This window comes from Morchella sextelata, assembly GCF_020137385.1.
Source record: "Morchella sextelata strain SCLS chromosome Unknown scls_2, whole genome shotgun sequence".
NCBI lineage: Eukaryota > Fungi > Ascomycota > Pezizomycetes > Pezizales > Morchellaceae > Morchella > Morchella sextelata.
The window spans coordinates 3,748,230-3,765,188 of record NW_025408617.1 but is presented as its reverse complement, the minus strand read 5'-3'; the positions used below and the strand labels follow the sequence as shown (position 1 = coordinate 3,765,188).

The following is a 16,959-nucleotide window of genomic DNA, read 5'->3' as shown; positions in this document are numbered from 1 at the left end:
CCTAACCCTAACTAACCCTAACTAACCCTAACTAACCCTAACTAACCCTAACTAACCCTAACTAACCCTAACTAACCCTAACTAACCCTAACTAACCCTAACTAACCCTAACTAACCCTAACTAACCCTAACTAACCTAACTAACCCTAACTAACCCTAACCCTAACTAACCCTAACTAACCCTAACTAACCCTAACTAACCCTAACTAACCCTAACTAACCCTAGTTTGGCCGTAACCCTAGGTAACCCTAGTTAACCCTAGTTAACCCCAGTTGATACTAGCTAAATCTTGTTTGGCCTTTAACCCTAGTTAACCCTACCTAACCCTAGGTAACCCTAGCTAGCCCTATTTAACCCTAGTTGACACTAGCTAAACCTTGTTTGGCCTGTCACCCCAGTTAACCCTATCTACCCCTAGAACTAGGTTACCCGAGCTAACACCCAACAGCTCCCACCCACTACCTCCGCTCCAGATATCACAATCATGTTGCCTTTTACCCACATACCTGACGATGCTGATGGATTCTATTCGTTTTGGCCAACGTATAGCAACGGAATCGGGAATTGTACGGCTACGGTTCTCGCCCAACCGAAGAATGTTGTCCTGATTTGCCCTAGCAGAATGGTTTCTGTACAACCACCAACCGTTACAATCAAATCTTAACGCCCAAAATCACCTCAGGTCTGCAAACTCACACCGGTGCTTCTGGACAAAATCCGGCCTCATTCAGCTTCAGACCCTGAGTAATTCTCCTTGAAGAAGGCTGTGGATCACACCTTCGGTAAGACAGTCTACCGAAACCTAACTTTGAGACACGGTGATGTCTTTTAGAAGAAAAGATGCTACATCCCAAATCACCGAGAGCTCAAACCAAAAATCATGAGCGCCCTACATGATTCGAAGCCCACAAGCTACTTGGGTCAATTCAAAACTGCAGAGCATCTTCGGACACTTTTCTTTTGCCCAAAGATGGACAATGACATGGGAGAATACTTATGGAGTTGCGATACATGTCAAAGCAATAAAAGCTCCAGTCATGTGAAGTACAGGATGCTACCACATTTAGAGGTCCCCAATACACCCTGCAGCTCCATCTCGATGGACTTTTTCATCAGTATGCCGGAATCTGAAGCCTATAGCAGTATCGGGGTTATTGTTGAACGCTTTACAAAAATCACCTACTTCATACCGCTCAAGACCGAGGCAACAATCAAGGAACTTTCGCATATATTCCTTCAAGAAATATGGCGACTACATGGACGATCCGAAGTAATCATTTCTGATCGGGACTTCAGATTCAAAAGCAAGTTCTGGCATTCGTTGATCAAGCTTCTCGGAGTCAACCTTTGTCTGTCTACGGCATATCGTCCTCAAGCTGACAGGTGAACTGAGAGGGTCAATCAAACGCTAGAGCAATATTTCAGAAACTTTTGGTCCTACCAGTAGGAAGATTGGGCAGGGTTACTGCCACTTGCACAGTACGCTTACAAAACGGCAACCCAATAGTCCACTAAAGTATCTCAATTCTACGCTAACTATGGGTTCGAGCCTGATTCCGATTGGCATTCGCGCAGAAGGAAGCTGGACAATGCCAATGTTTCCAGCGCCGTACTAAAGTTCAAGTGGAAAGCTCTTTGGAAAACTATGAGGACTGTTATTTTTAAGGCACAGCCCCGGCAGAAGAAATGGTATGACCAGAAGCATATGAAAACTCCAGCACCTGAAGATGGGGATAAGGTGATGATGGACCGACGCAATATGGTTGCCAATCGACCCTCAAGCAAGCTTGACTATAAGAAACTATGTCTCTTTGAGGTTGATGAGAAACTTGTTGTTGCGTTCTACAGGCTGAAGCTTCCCTCTCAATGGAACATTCATGATGTCTTCCAAATATTTCTGCTGGAGTCCTATCGGGGACTGAAATACCCTCGACGCACTGAAGTCCCTCCTACTCCAGATGAGGTCGAAGGAGAATACAGTCACGTTCTCCGAGAAATAACTAATAGCCGATGGCAACAGGCTGGGCATTAGAAAATGTTTGTAGAGTATCGCATTGTTTGAGAGAGTTATCGTTCGGAAGACTCCTGGGAACCATACGAAATTCTGCAAGGAAGTGCCGACGAGGCCATGAAAGAATTTCATCAAAAATACCCGCAAAAACCTCGGAAAATACGGTGAAACTCTAGGGATCCTCAAAACACGGCGTAAGTAGCTCTGTATCCCAGAAGAAATTCGGGAATAAAAACCAACTCTCCTGTACCAGGCTTTTCATCGGTCTGACAGAGTTCGGATACCATTTTTCCCTGAAAACAATGCAAGAAACGATAGAAAACCGAAGCGTGAGGAAACCTGCGTGAAAAAGACAAGGGAAAAAGAGAGATTCTTGCTAACATCAAAATCTCCACTAGTGGAACGGAAGGTTCTACGACAAGAGTGGAGAATATGTCATTTTTTTTGTTTTTAAAAGGCATTTCATGTTGGAGTTTTCTTTCTCTGATGAAGATAGAAACAGAGATGTAGTTTGTACGTAATCACCAATAGAGCTACAGTTTTTTTCTATGCCAAATACTAATATTCCAATAACACTACAGTGGACTCAAAACGAGTCTACAATAGAGGGGAGTAATGTAACAAGGCCACTATCAGGCTGTTACAAGAGAACCTATTCCATCAGTTAAGCCACCGACCCAAAGTAAGAGCAGCTTGTTCTTCATCGACGCGTGAAGATTAGGGCAGTTAGGCTCCTACCTTTATTGGTATAGAGGACAGTGATCTCAATGAGTAAGAAGTCTTACAAATCAAAAATAGGGGGCCGAGTAAGCCTGGAACAGAAGTACAAAGATGGCTGATAGCACAGGGAACCCCGGACGGCAGTTCCCTACCTAGGCAGTCGTATCTTTCAGGTTTCATATATCTCCAACCGATGCCGAAAGATCATGCTTTAGCACGACAGAAATGATTCTGGCGGTGTCCCGGAGTTAATGGAAAATCTAATTCCAAAAACACGTTTTAATCCCCAACACTAACCTCCGGAGTGTCAAACTGTCGGAATGCTCCTGTTTTGCTCCGGAGCATCTTTGGGGAGTGGGAGTGCGACTCAAGCTACTGAAGCAAAACTTCGGTTTACAAACACCCAAATCGGTTCTAATAAAGTTAGAATAAACAATTATTATCTGGTCGGCTGTTTCCAATAGTTCTTGAGATTCCAACCACAGATTTCGGCAAATTGCATGATTTGACTCGGACAGAAGTTCATCCAAGGTGTCGTAGTTACTCTCCTCTCCCCTGATAGAAAATAGTTGCTGTACCCCTGACTATCAATAGGCAGACTGTCAGTCGGAAAAAGAACTTGAGCAAATACGCCGTATTCCTATAAGGGACTCAGTGTTGCCCCAGGTTGGCCTCTCATCATCAACAGATCTTTAATAGAGAGAAGACTCCTTAAAGTTATAATTTTCTAGACTTGAGAACGTTCAAACATACAAACTCCCTTTTCTTCTTTCTGAACGAGTATGATCAAAACTCGCTCTCTTTACTTACACTATTTGAAAGGAAGTCACGGTTATGCCTCATCATAGTACGTCAGTTACATGTGGTTGTCGATAGTAATTGACATGGTCGCATATGCTTCCCCCATATTGGGTCTATCCGACAATCTTTCCGCCAATTCGTCAATCTTGACTCCTTTGTTGTAATGCAAGTAGGACACGTTTCTGATGAACTGCGAGTAGTAGATGGCAAAATCTACTTTGCCTTGCCTCATGGGGACGAGTTGGTGGTGGGTGGTACTTTGGGTGTTTAGGTCTCTAAATGAGCCTTTCATGTGGGCGACAAAGAAGGTGACGGAGGAAAAGAAGTCAGCACGATTGGCGTTAACAAGTTGTATTAACTGATCAAGGGCTCTTCCCTCCAAACAGGTAACCGCATGGATAACCTTTGCTGTCCCATTGCGGAACCGATTATGGTTGACTTCGTGCTTCATTCGGAGTTGGGTAACGAATCCGGAGATTTTGGTCCGGATGCCATCAAACTTTTCGGGGAAAGTTTCAGACCCAAAGGTGGAGACAGTGGTTGGTGCAGTAGCAGTGAAAACGGGGACAGGAACATTGGGGGCAGGGGCAGTGTGGTCAACATTGAGGTCAAGGTTGACCTGTATTACTTGCTCTTCCAGGTAGTCAATGGTTTTGTGGGCGGCGGAAAGCAGTGTATGCGCACTATCCTCTCGTGTCGGATGCTTTCAAACATAGTAGGGAGGTGGTCAAATAGGGCAGCAGTATTCTATTCGTACTGATGGTTAAACTGCTCGATTTTGTTAAATGAGATCCATGTAGGTCGGTTGGGGGTGGACATGGCGTATGGAGCGGATTACGACGCAACGTAATCCTAGGGAGTTGGGTAGCGAGTATTCCGCAGGGTACGGGAGATGGTCATAGGGGCTGGTAGGTTAATCAGTGAGAGGGGTTGGAGAAACTTACAGTAGTTCAGGACTAGCGGTGGGAAGGTCGGAGAAGTGAGATGGCCTCCTTATAAAGGAAGAGAAAATAGTACTTGAATAGCAATAGCCAGTGTAGATTACCTAAGCCTTTGCGTACCAAAAGAAAGAAAAGAAAAGAGAGGGAAAGAGAATAGAATCGAGGGCAAAGCCCCTTAATATACATAAAGAAAACTTAACAATCACAAATCCCAAGTAACTCATACCCTTAAAATCGACGGAATCTTCTAGAAATCCATAGAATTTTTCTGATCAATTCGACCCTTTGTAACCTACTATATTATTCAATCGATCTATGAAATCGGACAAGGTTTTAGGATCTGAATTGGGTTACACTGAGAACGTTCAAGCAATTTAGTGCTATACTGACCGCCAGTCAGCTCAAATAAGACATTCTCAATCAAAAGCATTCATAATCCTAATTCTAAAGGCTTGGGGGAATTTGGGCGCATACTGTTAATAGGTAGGTGAGGTGGAACAGATGTTATCTTGCGGACATTGTCAAATTCCTACCTGTTTACAAAAATACAAAATATCAGGATATACGTTATGAAGACTGTTATTAATTAAAACAATGAGTTTTAGAGATAAGTGCTGAATATTGTTCACTCTCAAGTTCAGAATATGATAATGGATTGTATATATTTCAGAATGGATTGGAAAGCCGCAACCTCGTGTTTTGGGAGAAGATATTTTGCAAACCGTAGTACAGTATTCAATCTATTCAATATTGATCCAGAACATGGTATACCAATCAAGCCATCAAACACATTGAGTATCAATTTCAGTATTTTACTGTGCCAATAAATATTCATAGCTTTCAAACCTTCATGAACGATTGTAACAAATGAGAATTTGAATTTCTGATACACTCGCTGTCCTGATACATACCCATCAAAGGATTGTAAATAATACAAAAGGTTTTGTTTGTCAATAATTGTTAAATTTGATGTTCTGATAAGAACGTATAAGTATGAACCAATTATTAATTATATCAACCAATTTCACTGCTAATTACTGATTTGAATGTTTTTCTGACAGGTATCGACTCCTATTTAGTGTTGAAACATCATACAGAAAGCTTTTATTATCGGTATATACTTTACTTGCCATTCCGATTTATATGTATACGTATCAAGCGATTGCCAAAAATCCTCACAAATCTTATCTCCTATTCCTGATTTACATTCTGTCACAACAAGTATGCATACAAATCGAATCATAGTAAACCATACCAACAAATATCAATTGCAAACTCTGATGCAGTTTCTGTTTCGATTGATATTTATACCTCTCAAGCTATCACAAACAGTAGTAACCAATTTCACCATTAGTGTTTGCTTTACATGTTGTCCTAGTAGACATGCATATCTATCCAGCGATTCAATATTGCTCAGTAGTGTCTAGAACAATAATACTATATAACCCGAAGACTGGTAATTGCAACCTTCATGGTTACGTATTGGAATTAGAATATAGGACAGAATACTGAAGTGACACTTTTCTATCTATTTTTCTTCAGGTCGTTGTTATTCTATTGGTACAAAATTCAATTTTTGATCAAAATGTAACAGATCAATGTGTATTTGGTGGTGGTTGAAACTTGGATGTGGGTAGTTAGGGTTACGAGCGTTCAAATCTGGTCTGCTCATGTGTACAAAATACAATCTTCCGCAAAAATGAAATAGATCAATGTGTATTTGGTGGTGGTTGGAACCTGGATGTGGGTAGTTAGGGTTGTGAACGTTCAAATCTGATTTGGTTACGTGTATATTATACAATTTTTGGTCAAAATGAAATACTTGAATGTGTATTTGTTTGTGGTTGGAACCTGGATGTGGGTTGTTAGGGTTATGAGCGTTCAAATCTGATTTAGTTACGTGTACATTATACAATTTTCGGTCAAAATGAAATACTTGAATGTGTATTTGGTGGTGGTTGGAACCTAGATGTGGGTAGTTAGGGTTACGAGTGTTGAAACTTAGTAAAGCGGTGACCTAGAGTACAGAATCCGAGTTGGCGTAAGAAGATACAGCGGAGACAAGAAGTGGGATTCGCCCGATGCGGTAACCCGCAGTTCGGAATCCGAAATTTATTTATTCCATCGAAGCAGAGGATGGGGAAACACGGTATCATTGAATTTCATTTGCTGTCATGATCGTGGGCTCGAGACGGTGCGTTCGGTGCCATACAGTCATCGATCGTTGTACCTGCCCAGTGAGTGGCGGTGCCGGGAGTGAACCAGGACGGGTCGCCAAGACTCACAGTGTGTTACCCTACTCAACAGCCCCTAACCATCACCTCCGCCCCCACAATCACGACCACAACCCCCTGTATGCACATACCTGAGGATGGGAATGGACTCGGGTCGTCCTGTTCGACCCATAGCAACGGAGCCCAGAATTGTGGGGCGACGGTTCCCGGGCAACCTCAAAATCCTGTCCGACATTCCACTACTAGATAACGCACTCTGTGTTATCCCAGGTCGGCCTCTCATCATCAACGGATCTTTAATAGAGAGTAGACCCCTTAAAGTTATAATTTTCTAGATTTGGGAACGTTCAAACATACAAACTCCCTTTTCTTCTTTCTGAACGAGTATCATCAAAACTCGCTCTCTTTATTTACACTATTCGAAAGCAAATCACGGTTGTGCCTCATCATAGCATGTCAGTCACATGTTTTTATCGATCGTCATTGACATGGTCGCATATGCTTCCACCATATTGGATCTGTCTGTTCGATAGGTTATAACGTCTCTAAAGTTGTCCGATAATCTTTCCGGCAATTCTTCAATCTTGACTCCTTTGTTGTAATGCAAGTTGGACACGGTTCTGATGAACTGTAAGTAGTAGGTGGCAAAGTCTCCTTTGCCTTGCCTCAGAGGGACGAGTTGACGGTGGGTGGTACTTCGGGTGTTTAGGTCTCTAAACGAGTCTTCCATGTGGGCGACGAAGGAGGTGACGGAGAAAAAGAAGTCAGCAGGATTGGCATTAACGAGTGGTGTGACCTGATTAAGGGCTCTGCCCTCCAAACAGCTGACCACGTGGATAACCTTTACTGTCTCATTGCGGAACCGATTATGGTTGACTTCGAGCTTCATTCGGAGTTGGGTAACAAATCCGGGGATTTTGGTCCGGATATCATAGAACTTTTCAGACAACATTTCAGACCCAAAGGTGGAGAAAGTGGTTGGTGCAGTAGCAGCGAAAACGGGGATAGGAACATTGGGGGCAGGCGCAATGTGGTCAATATTGAGGTCAAGATTGACCTGCATTACTTGCTCTTCCAGCTGGTCAATGGTTTTGTGGATGGCGGAGAGCAGTGTACGAGCACTATCCCTCTCGTGTTGGATGCTTTAAAACAGAGTAGGGAGGTGGTCAAACAGGGTAGCAGTATTCTATTCGTACTGGTGGTTAAATTACTCGATTATGTTAGATGAGACTCATGTAGGTCGGTTGGGGGTGGACATGGCGTATGGTGCGGATTACGATTCAACGTAATCCTAGGGAGTTGGGTAGCGAGTATTCCGTAGGGTACGGGAGATGGTCATAGGGGCTGGTAGATTAATCAGTGAGGGGGACAGAGAAATGTGCAGTAGTTTAGAACTAGCGGTAATAAGGTCGGAGAAGTGAGATGGTCTCCTTAGAAAGGAACAGAAAATAGTACTTCAATAGTAATAGCCAGCGTAGATTATCTAAGCCATTGCGTACCAAAAGAAAGAGAAGAAAAGAGAGGGAAAGAGAATAGAATTGAGGGTAAAGCCCCTTAATATACCCAAGAAAACCCTAGCAATTACAAATCCAAAGTGACTCATACTCTTACAATCGACGGAACCCTCTAGAAATCCATAGAATCTTTCTGACCAATTCGACCCTTTGTAACCTAGTTTATTAACCAATCGATCCATGAAAATCGGAACATGTTTTATGATCTGAATTGAGTTACACTGAGAATGCCAATGCTATTAAGGGCTATACTGACCACCTGTTACAGGAAACACGAACACTGCTTCTAAGTCAAGGAATAAGGATAATACGAGTGATGGGTTGTGATGTGAGTACGGTCGGGTAACGAGGGAACCAGTATAGGAAGGTACCGAGGGGTGTGGGGGCACCGGGTGCAACCACACTAGTATTAGGCTGTTGTGAGGGCACGCTTACTATTGGGTGTCTCACCCGGAACGGAATAGAAGCGGGGCTTATGGCTGCAGGCCATTCTACTTAGGGAAGTAGCTCTAGGACAATAGCATGATACAGCTCGGTTACTGGCAATTGCGGGGTTCATGGTTACGTGTTGGAATTAGAATGGAGGAACGGAACTATGCGGGGGCGCTTTTCTATTGGGGGTTATCTTCGGGTTGATTGTCTTATTCTATCATCGTTATCTCATTAGTATTAGAAAACGGGCCTTGGTATAGGTTCCATTATGTATAAATAGGGAGGGTTCTGCCTCGTCTCAGTGGCATCATCAGTCACTCAGCGAGCGGAATCCGGTTTACAATATTATAAGTTTAAAAGCTACAGAACTATCGCTTAGCATTGGCATTTCCCCAAACACTATATTGTACCTTATCCACTACGCTATCATTTTCATCGATCGCATATTATCAACGTCCCGATAAGACCACTACTTGCTTATACCAATACTTGAGAGTATTTTGTTTGTGGCGGATAGTCACCGTGCGCTCAAGTAAAAGAATAAGAAAGTAGTCTATTAGAAGGACTCTTTGATACCGTATGCATCCCCGAGTAGCAACAGCAGCTATCAACAACTTTACTTGCACTACCTCTTTTGTCGTTCGCAGAGGCAGTGCCGAACACCTCTACTGCGGATACCTTGAGTACGCCGGGTTTTTTACCGAAACAGGTACTACTTGCACGTTCGAAGAACACGACCCGGAAATCCTCAACTATCCCGAACTCTTCCCCATCAAAGTTACCCTCAGTCAGCAATCCTACGGATTAGCTCACTCCGTCCCTTGGTTCGTCGCTCAACCCTGGTGCAGGAGACAGCCACAACTCAGAATCGAGCAACTTAGCGATGTCAAGGGGTCATCAGCAACAACAGGAGGAAGACTACAACATGGAGAGCTCGATCACCGTGAGAGATCGAGGTATAGTCGAGACCCAGGCGAGACAGCGCCACAGGAGGGATCTGGACATGCCGATCAGCGACCTCTTCAGATCGACTCAGCCGGCCGCATCCTATGGCCAACCCCGCTCCCGCAGGCAAGGGGACTATCGAGACTATTCCCCGTACAAAACGCCAATCAGAGAACGATCTTCTATTCCGAGGCCCTCGGTCCTCAGGGTAATGGACGACGATGAAGACACGAATATGGACGTGGAAGAACGCCGCATCGAGCACCCCTTTGGAGAAATCATCGGGCAGGAAATCGAACGGAGAGGAGCCCCAGTGGTTCAGCAGCTGAGTCGCGGACTTGGAGACCTCACTGTGAGCGTCCAAGACCTGCCCGCAATCAGGGAAATTACTCGGCAGCACGCGGCGCAGCTTACCCAGCAGCACGAAGAGCAGACCAAACTCATCCGCGAATTGCAGATGAAGTTCAACCAGGACCAAGAAGAACGGGAGCGCCGAGATGGGTACATCCTCGCGCAAGTGCGGGCAGAGACAGCCGCAACCACTACGAACCTCGGCCAAGTCTTGGAACAGATCGCCAATACCACTAGGGCCCACCAACAACGGCAGGAAGAGCAGGCCCAGCACATAACTACGCTGGCCGACTGGATTCAAAGGCTGCCGAAAGAAGGCCCAGCCCAAGTCCCAGACGGCATAGCGGCTACACTGGCACAGTTGGAGAGGACCATGCAGCAGCAGGTCTCCTTGGTAGATGGGTTGTCTGGAACAAGGACGGCTCTAGAAGAAATGATAGAGCAGATGAAGGAAACAGCCCGTAAAGCGGCTGCGGAAAAACCACTGGCCCCAGAGACAGGTGGCGGCGGATCAGGCCCACCTCCCAAACCACATCCCCAACAACCAGTCGCCCCTCCAGCCGGCTCCGAATCCAGTGATGACCTCGAAGACCAAGGCCAACGAGGGAAGCAAGGAGGTCAAGGAGCACAAGGTGGAGGTAACGGGGATGGCAATCAGGGAGGAGGTCAAGGAGCACAAGGTGGAGGTAACGGGAATGGCAATAAGGGAGGTAACGCCCCGGAAGCACCCGGATCATCCCCATCGGACTCCTCAGATTCGGAAGACGAACGCCGCAAGCGGCGGGAACGTAAAAAACGAAGACAGGAAAGGAGGTACCAACAAGGGAAAGATCTCTTGCACCCCCCTCGCGCCACCGTAGGTGATACACCCAAAAAGGCCAACATTCCCTTCTCCGGAAGAGCCGATCAAGACGTAAGACTCTGGATCGACCAGATGGAGATTCTAATCAGTCTCCAGAAGAAGGTCCAATGGGATGACGGCACCAAGATTATGTGGGCATCCCTCGAGTTTACCGGTAGTGCGGCAAACTTTTGGCGGAATTTTACGGAGAGGTTGGCTGTGGACAGAAGTATCGGAACCTGGGAACGGTTCAAGCAAGAGCTCCGCACTCAATATGGCAACCGCACAAGTCAGGAACAGGCCAAGCAGAAGATGGACAGACTCCGGCAAACTGGCCCAATCGACGACTACATCAACGAGATGCAGAACCTAGAATGGGACGCACGAGTTGGACCAGTTGTCATGAGATCCATGATCCTAACAGGAATAAACTCCTCGCTGGAACAACGGCTCTCCAATGCGATTGAGGAACCTGGGGATTTCGTGGACTGGTTAGCCTGGGTACGAAAAGTCGGACGTAAGGACCACGAGGTGAAGGCTCGGAAGGAAATCCTGCGAGGTAAAGATACTGTGAAACCTCGCGAGGAAAAGACGGAACGGCGGAAATCGCGCAACAACGCAAATCCTCGGAAAACTTTTCCCGCATCAGCCAACAACTCCAAAAACTCGGATGACTTAGGTGTCACCAAAGAAGAGAAGGAGAAATGGCAGAAGGAAGGAAAGTGTTTCCGTTGTGGTAGAGATAACCAGTTCGTAAAGGATTGCGTGGCGACGAGTAAGGTCAGGTTAACGAACCTGAAGAGAAAAGAGTATCCTTCCGGGAGAAAGGACCACGGAAGGGAGGGTGATAAGAAACGGAAATTGGGGCCACAAAATGAGGCATTCAGGGCAAGGATTACGAATTTGGAGGACTAAATTGATTGGGTATTTCTACTTTTGCGATGTTTCATTCTATGTTGTGTTACGGCTTTTCTATTCTGTTTTGGAAGGAAGACTTTTCTAAGGGATCGGGTTATGTTATGTTCTATCGGTTTTGTTATTTTTGCGCAATTTAAATTCTCTTTACACACATTTTGAGAAGCGGGGTCACATTTCGAAAACGCCTGGTGCATAAGTGTTGATCTTTATCAACGCCCGAATTTTCTATATAAACTCCCTCGCCCCGCGCTCAGAACAAGAACTATCAACATCAACCCACTTATACCAAAAGAACAATCCACCTTACCTTACACTTTCAAAGCATACAAACATGTCTTCACACAACCAAGAAACCCGCCTTGAGATTGAGATCTCTTGGAACCACCCCGCAACTAGTACCCAACATGCAGAAATAGTCAACGCACTTCTAGACAGTGGAACAGAGGACTGGGTTATGTCCTGGAACTGTGTCCACCGTCTCAAGACCCCAACTCAACCTCGACCCAAGCCTCTCATCATCAGACAGGCTGACGGTACCCCTATGCCTAACTCCGGTACTCACATCACCCAAGCCCTTACCCTCCACGTCGGCAACCATCTAGACAGAGACATCGTCTGTGAGGTTGGCTCATTCGCAGGAGAAGACCTCGTCATACCACATCGATGGCTCAAGGAGCATCAACCTACCATACATTGGGGTCAGAACAAGGTCACCTTCGACAACATCAATTGCCAAGTGAAGGGATGCTTCAGGACCATGTATGATATATACGAAGAAGACCCAGAAGAGCTGGTCATCAGGCTGTTGAGGTCGTCACCCGAGACACAGATGATGATCGAGCAACACCCCTTCTGGGCAAGGGCATTGGTAGGCGAGGCTCTCGCTAGTGCTATACCAATGGAGTACCAGGACTTCGTCGACGTCTTCTCTAAGGAGGGAGCCGATCGACTACCTGATCACTCTGAATGGGATCACACCATTCCCCTTATGGAAGGAAAGCAGCCTCCATGGGGACCGATCTATGCGCTCTCCCCAGTGGAACAAAAGGCACTCCGGGAATAATTGGACGAAATGCTAGCCTCGGGCAAAATAGTCCCCTCCACCAGCCCGGCAGCAGCACCGATCCTGTTCGTGAAGAAAGCCAATGGAAAACTGAGGCTATGCGTAGACTTTCGTGGCTTAAATGCTATCACGGTCAAGAATCGCTACCCTCTTCCACTCATGACAGAGCTGGCCGATTCAACGAAAGGAGCAGAGTTCTTTACCAAGATAGACCTAAAAAATGGCTATAACTTGATTAGGATTGCCGCTGGCGAGGAATGGAAAACAGCTTTTAGAACGAAGTACGGCCACTTCGAATATAGGGTGATGCCTTTTGGCTTAACCAATGCACCGGCGTCGTTCCAGGTCATGGTCAATACCATATTCAAGGATCTTCTAGATCAAGGCGTAGTAGTCTACTTGGATGATATTCTAATATATTCAAAGACTAAGGAAGAGCATACGGCTCTTGTGAGGAAGATATTGGGGCGACTGCAACAAAACCATCTATACGGGAACCTCGAGAAAACGGAATGGTACAAACAGGAGGTAGAATTCCTGGGATTTGTACTATCAGGGAAAGGGAACCAGGTCTCGCCTAAGAAGGTGAAGGCAATCATGGAATAGTTACCACCCACCAAGGTCAAGGAACTTCAATGATTCCTCGGATTCGCCAACTTCCTACGACGGTTCATCCACAGGTACTCCGAAGTTTGTCGACCAATGACCGACCTCTTGAAGAAGGATTCCGTATGGCGATGGAGCAGTGAACAGCAAAATGCTTTCGACGAACTCAAGGAGAGATTTACGTCTGCCCCAATACTACGACACTATGACGAACACCGCGAAGCGATCATAGAAACTGACGCAAGTGACTGGGCTGAGGCCGCAGTACTCTCTCAGGTGTTCGAGGACGGTATTCTACACCCGGTAGCTTACCACTCTCGCAAGTTCAACGAAGCAGAGGTAAACTACGAGATCTATGACAAGGAGATGCTCGCTATAGTTTCTGCTCTCTTGACTTGGAGACATTGGCTGGAAGGAACAGACATTCCTATCCAGATACATTCGGATCATCAGAACCTACAGTACTTCACAACGACCAAGAAGTTGTCGAGAAGACAAGCCAGGTGGGCCGAAAAGATAGCACCTTTTCGCTTCAGGATTCATTACCGACCAGGCGAAAAGAATGGCAAGCCAGATGCACTTACAAGGCGCCCAAAGTTCGCTATGGAAGGGGGAGTAATGCGCGAACAACCCGTAAAACAGTTGCTCAGCGCAGAACAATTTGTCAGGAAATCACAGACCAATGTAGAAACTGGCCCTGAAATCATTGGCAACTCCAAAGAAGAATGGACTCCGTTGGATCAGTGGTACGACATACCAGGTACTGAGCTGCCTCAGCCACTACAAGACTGGTATGAACAGGATAGACAATGGGTTCGGAGAGTGTTCCGGGATGAACCTCTCCCTGATGCAAACCTTGAAGTCTTCGGGACAGAGGAAGCTGATGCCGTAATAACGGAGCTTGCCACTGAATGGACCCCGGGATCGAATGAGGCCACCCACGATGGTCGTTGGGTAGTGCCAGGATACGCGGTCAGACAAGTCATTGAGGATCATCATGACAGACCCGTAGCGGGGCATCTAGGAAGGGATAAAACCCTTGAGTTGATCGATAGGAACTACTGGTGGCCAGGAATGTCCACAGATGTAGCCAACTTCGTCAAGACTTGCGACGTGTGCCAGAGAGCCAAGCAACGTCGGAGACACTTGTCACTCCCTCAACCCCTAGAGTTAGCCACCACACCTTGGACTGATATCTCAATGGATTTCGTAGTAGAAATGCCAAAGGAGAAATCAGGATTCCGTAACGTATTGGTGGTCGTGGACCGTTTTACGAAAATGGCTCACTTCATTCCAATGACGGGAATCAACGCGGAACAGACCGCTAACGCCTTTGTCAAGGACATTTGGCGCTTTCACGGACTTCCTAGGAGCATTGTCTCTGACAGGGGAACACAGTTCGTATCGGCATTCTGGGCTGCGGTCACAGAACGACTAGGGATTCGTAGAAGACTCTCGACCTCGTTCCACCCACAGACGGATGGACAAACAGAAAAGACCAACCAGCACCTCGAGTCCTACATCCGGGCCTATACCGCCGGAACAGGAAAGAAATGGAAGGACCTACTACCGATTTGCGAGTATGCATATAATAATGCGAAACACTCGTCGACAGGACAATCGCCGTTCTACTGTAACTATGGTTTCCACCCACGAACAGATTGGCCAACGGATGCGAAAATCGGACAGCTGGACGCCAAAGGAAGTACCTACCTGGAAGACCTTCTCCTAGCTCATGAGTCAGCGAGAGACACGCTGCAGAAGACCTTTGACAGGATGGCATCAAGGCCAGGACCAGCAGTTCAGCGGTTCACAATCGGTCAAAAGGTTTTGCTGGATACTCGGAACCTCGGCGGTTACAATAAATGGTCGGATAAGTTTACAGGCCCCTTCGAGGTTACCGCGACTGTAGGAAATAGGGCTTATAGATTGAATCTTCCGGTAGAATGGAAGGTTCATGACGTATTCCACGAGATGTTGCTGAGACCTTATCGAGAGGATCCCAACCCTGGCAGGCAACAGAACACACGAAAACGACTCGCAACACCCGAACCCCAAGAGGCACTCTTAGATGAGAACTTCAAACCGGTCACCAACACTCGGCCCCATACGCGGAGTCAAGGGTCAGTCATCGACTCGAGTCGGCCTCCGAAACGACAACGGACTAGGGAAGACTAGCTCGATACCTTTCCTACTCTATGACTTTTCCCACAGGGTTTTTATCATAGAGAGGTTTTAACGGTCGAGGGCGACGTCTAGGAAGGGGGAGTAGTGTTACAGGAAACACGAACACTGCTTCTAAGTCAAGGAATAAGGATAATACGAGTGATGGGTTGTGATGTGAGTACGGTCGGGTAACGAGGGAACCAGTATAGGAAGGTACCGAGGGGTGTGGGGGCACCGGGTGCAACCACACTAGTATTAGGCTTTTGTGAGGGCACGCTTACTATTGGGTGTCTCACCCGGAACGGAATAGAAGCGGGGCTTATGGCTGCAGGCCATTCTACTTAGGGAAGTAGCTCTAGGACAATAGCATGATACAGCTCGGTTACTGGCAATTGCGGGGTTCATGGTTACGTGTCGGAATTAGAATGGAGGAACGGAACTATGCGGGGGCGCTTTTCTATTGGGGGTTATCTTCGGGTTGATTGTCTTATTCTATCATCGTTATCTCATTAGTATTAGAAAGCGGGCCTTGGTATAGGTTCCATTATGTATAAATAGGGAGGGTTCTGCCTCGTCTCAGTGGCATCATCAGTCACTCAGCGAGCGGAATCCGGTTTACAATATTATAAGTTTAAAAGCTACAGAACTATCGCTTAGCATTGGCATTTCCCCAAACACCACCAGTCACTTCAAATATGACATTCTCAATCAAAACCCCCCATAATGTTAATTCTAAAGGTTTGGGGGAATTCGGGCGCATACTATTAATTGGTAGGTGAGGCGGAAGACATGTTATTTAGCGGACATCGTCAAATTCCAAGCCGTTTACAAGAATACAAAATATCAGGATACACATTATAAAGACTTTTATCAATTAAGATAATGAGTTTTAGTCATAAGTGATGAATATTGTTCACTCTCAAGTTCAGAATATGATAATGGATTGTATGTATTTCCGAATGGATTGGTAAGCCGCAACCTGGTGTTTTGCGAGAAGATATTTTGTAAACCGTAGTGAAGTATTCAATCTATTCAATATTGATCCAGAACATGGTAGACCAATCAAGCCATCAAATACGTTGAGTATCAATTCCAGTATTTTACTGTACCAATAAATTCTCAAGGGGGCGAGTAGCGAATATTCCGCAGGGTACGAAGGGTGTAGTAGGGATCGGTGTGGGAACTCGCAATAGGGGTCCTAAGGGACTCCAGCGTCGGTAAGGGTCAACAGGACAATGGGCGGCGAATCGGTGGTATTCTCGAGTAAAGAAGATGAGGATAATATTGTAAAGTAATAGACAGTGTAGAGTAATAGACAGCGTAGATACAGAAGACGTTGCTTAAGGAAAGAAAGAAAGAGAAAAGGACAAGAAATAAGAACGAACCCCTCTAATATACTCAAAGACATCCCAGCG

The 16,959-nt window shown here is 46.0% G+C and overlaps 6 protein-coding genes across 6 annotated transcripts; 5 read left to right on the top strand and 1 right to left on the bottom strand.

The window, feature by feature from the left end:
* Positions 1 to 1,508: 1,508 nt before the first annotated feature.
* On the top strand, positions 1,509 to 2,033 carry H6S33_006250 (uncharacterized protein; the record flags this gene model as incomplete). The annotated part of the gene is made up of 1 exon (XM_044837685.1): positions 1,509 to 2,033. A coding segment is annotated over one exon (525 nt), but the record flags the coding sequence as incomplete, so codon positions are not given.
* Positions 2,034 to 7,168: 5,135 nt separating this feature from the next.
* H6S33_006249 (uncharacterized protein) lies at positions 7,169 to 7,771 on the bottom strand (the record flags this gene model as incomplete). The annotated part of the gene is made up of 1 exon (XM_044837684.1): positions 7,169 to 7,771. One exon carries the CDS (start codon positions 7,769 to 7,771, stop codon positions 7,169 to 7,171), a length of 603 nt encoding a protein of 200 aa, XP_044699558.1.
* Positions 7,772 to 9,537: 1,766 nt separating this feature from the next.
* Positions 9,538 to 11,706, top strand: H6S33_006248 (uncharacterized protein; the record flags this gene model as incomplete). The annotated part of the gene is made up of 1 exon (XM_044837683.1): positions 9,538 to 11,706. One exon carries the CDS (start codon positions 9,538 to 9,540, stop codon positions 11,704 to 11,706), a length of 2,169 nt encoding a protein of 722 aa, XP_044699557.1.
* A 334-nt stretch (positions 11,707 to 12,040) lies between these two features.
* Positions 12,041 to 12,772, top strand: H6S33_006247 (uncharacterized protein; the record flags this gene model as incomplete). Its single annotated transcript, XM_044837682.1, has 1 exon — positions 12,041 to 12,772. The coding sequence occupies one exon, from the start codon at positions 12,041 to 12,043 to the stop codon at positions 12,770 to 12,772; it is 732 nt and encodes a 243-aa protein (XP_044699556.1).
* A 159-nt stretch (positions 12,773 to 12,931) lies between these two features.
* On the top strand, positions 12,932 to 13,378 carry H6S33_006246 (uncharacterized protein; the record flags this gene model as incomplete). The annotated part of the gene is made up of 1 exon (XM_044837681.1): positions 12,932 to 13,378. One exon carries the CDS (start codon positions 12,932 to 12,934, stop codon positions 13,376 to 13,378), a length of 447 nt encoding a protein of 148 aa, XP_044699555.1.
* A 96-nt stretch (positions 13,379 to 13,474) lies between these two features.
* Positions 13,475 to 15,556, top strand: H6S33_006245 (uncharacterized protein; the record flags this gene model as incomplete). Its single annotated transcript, XM_044837679.1, has 1 exon — positions 13,475 to 15,556. The coding sequence occupies one exon, from the start codon at positions 13,475 to 13,477 to the stop codon at positions 15,554 to 15,556; it is 2,082 nt and encodes a 693-aa protein (XP_044699554.1).
* Between the last annotated feature and the right edge of the window lie 1,403 nt (positions 15,557 to 16,959).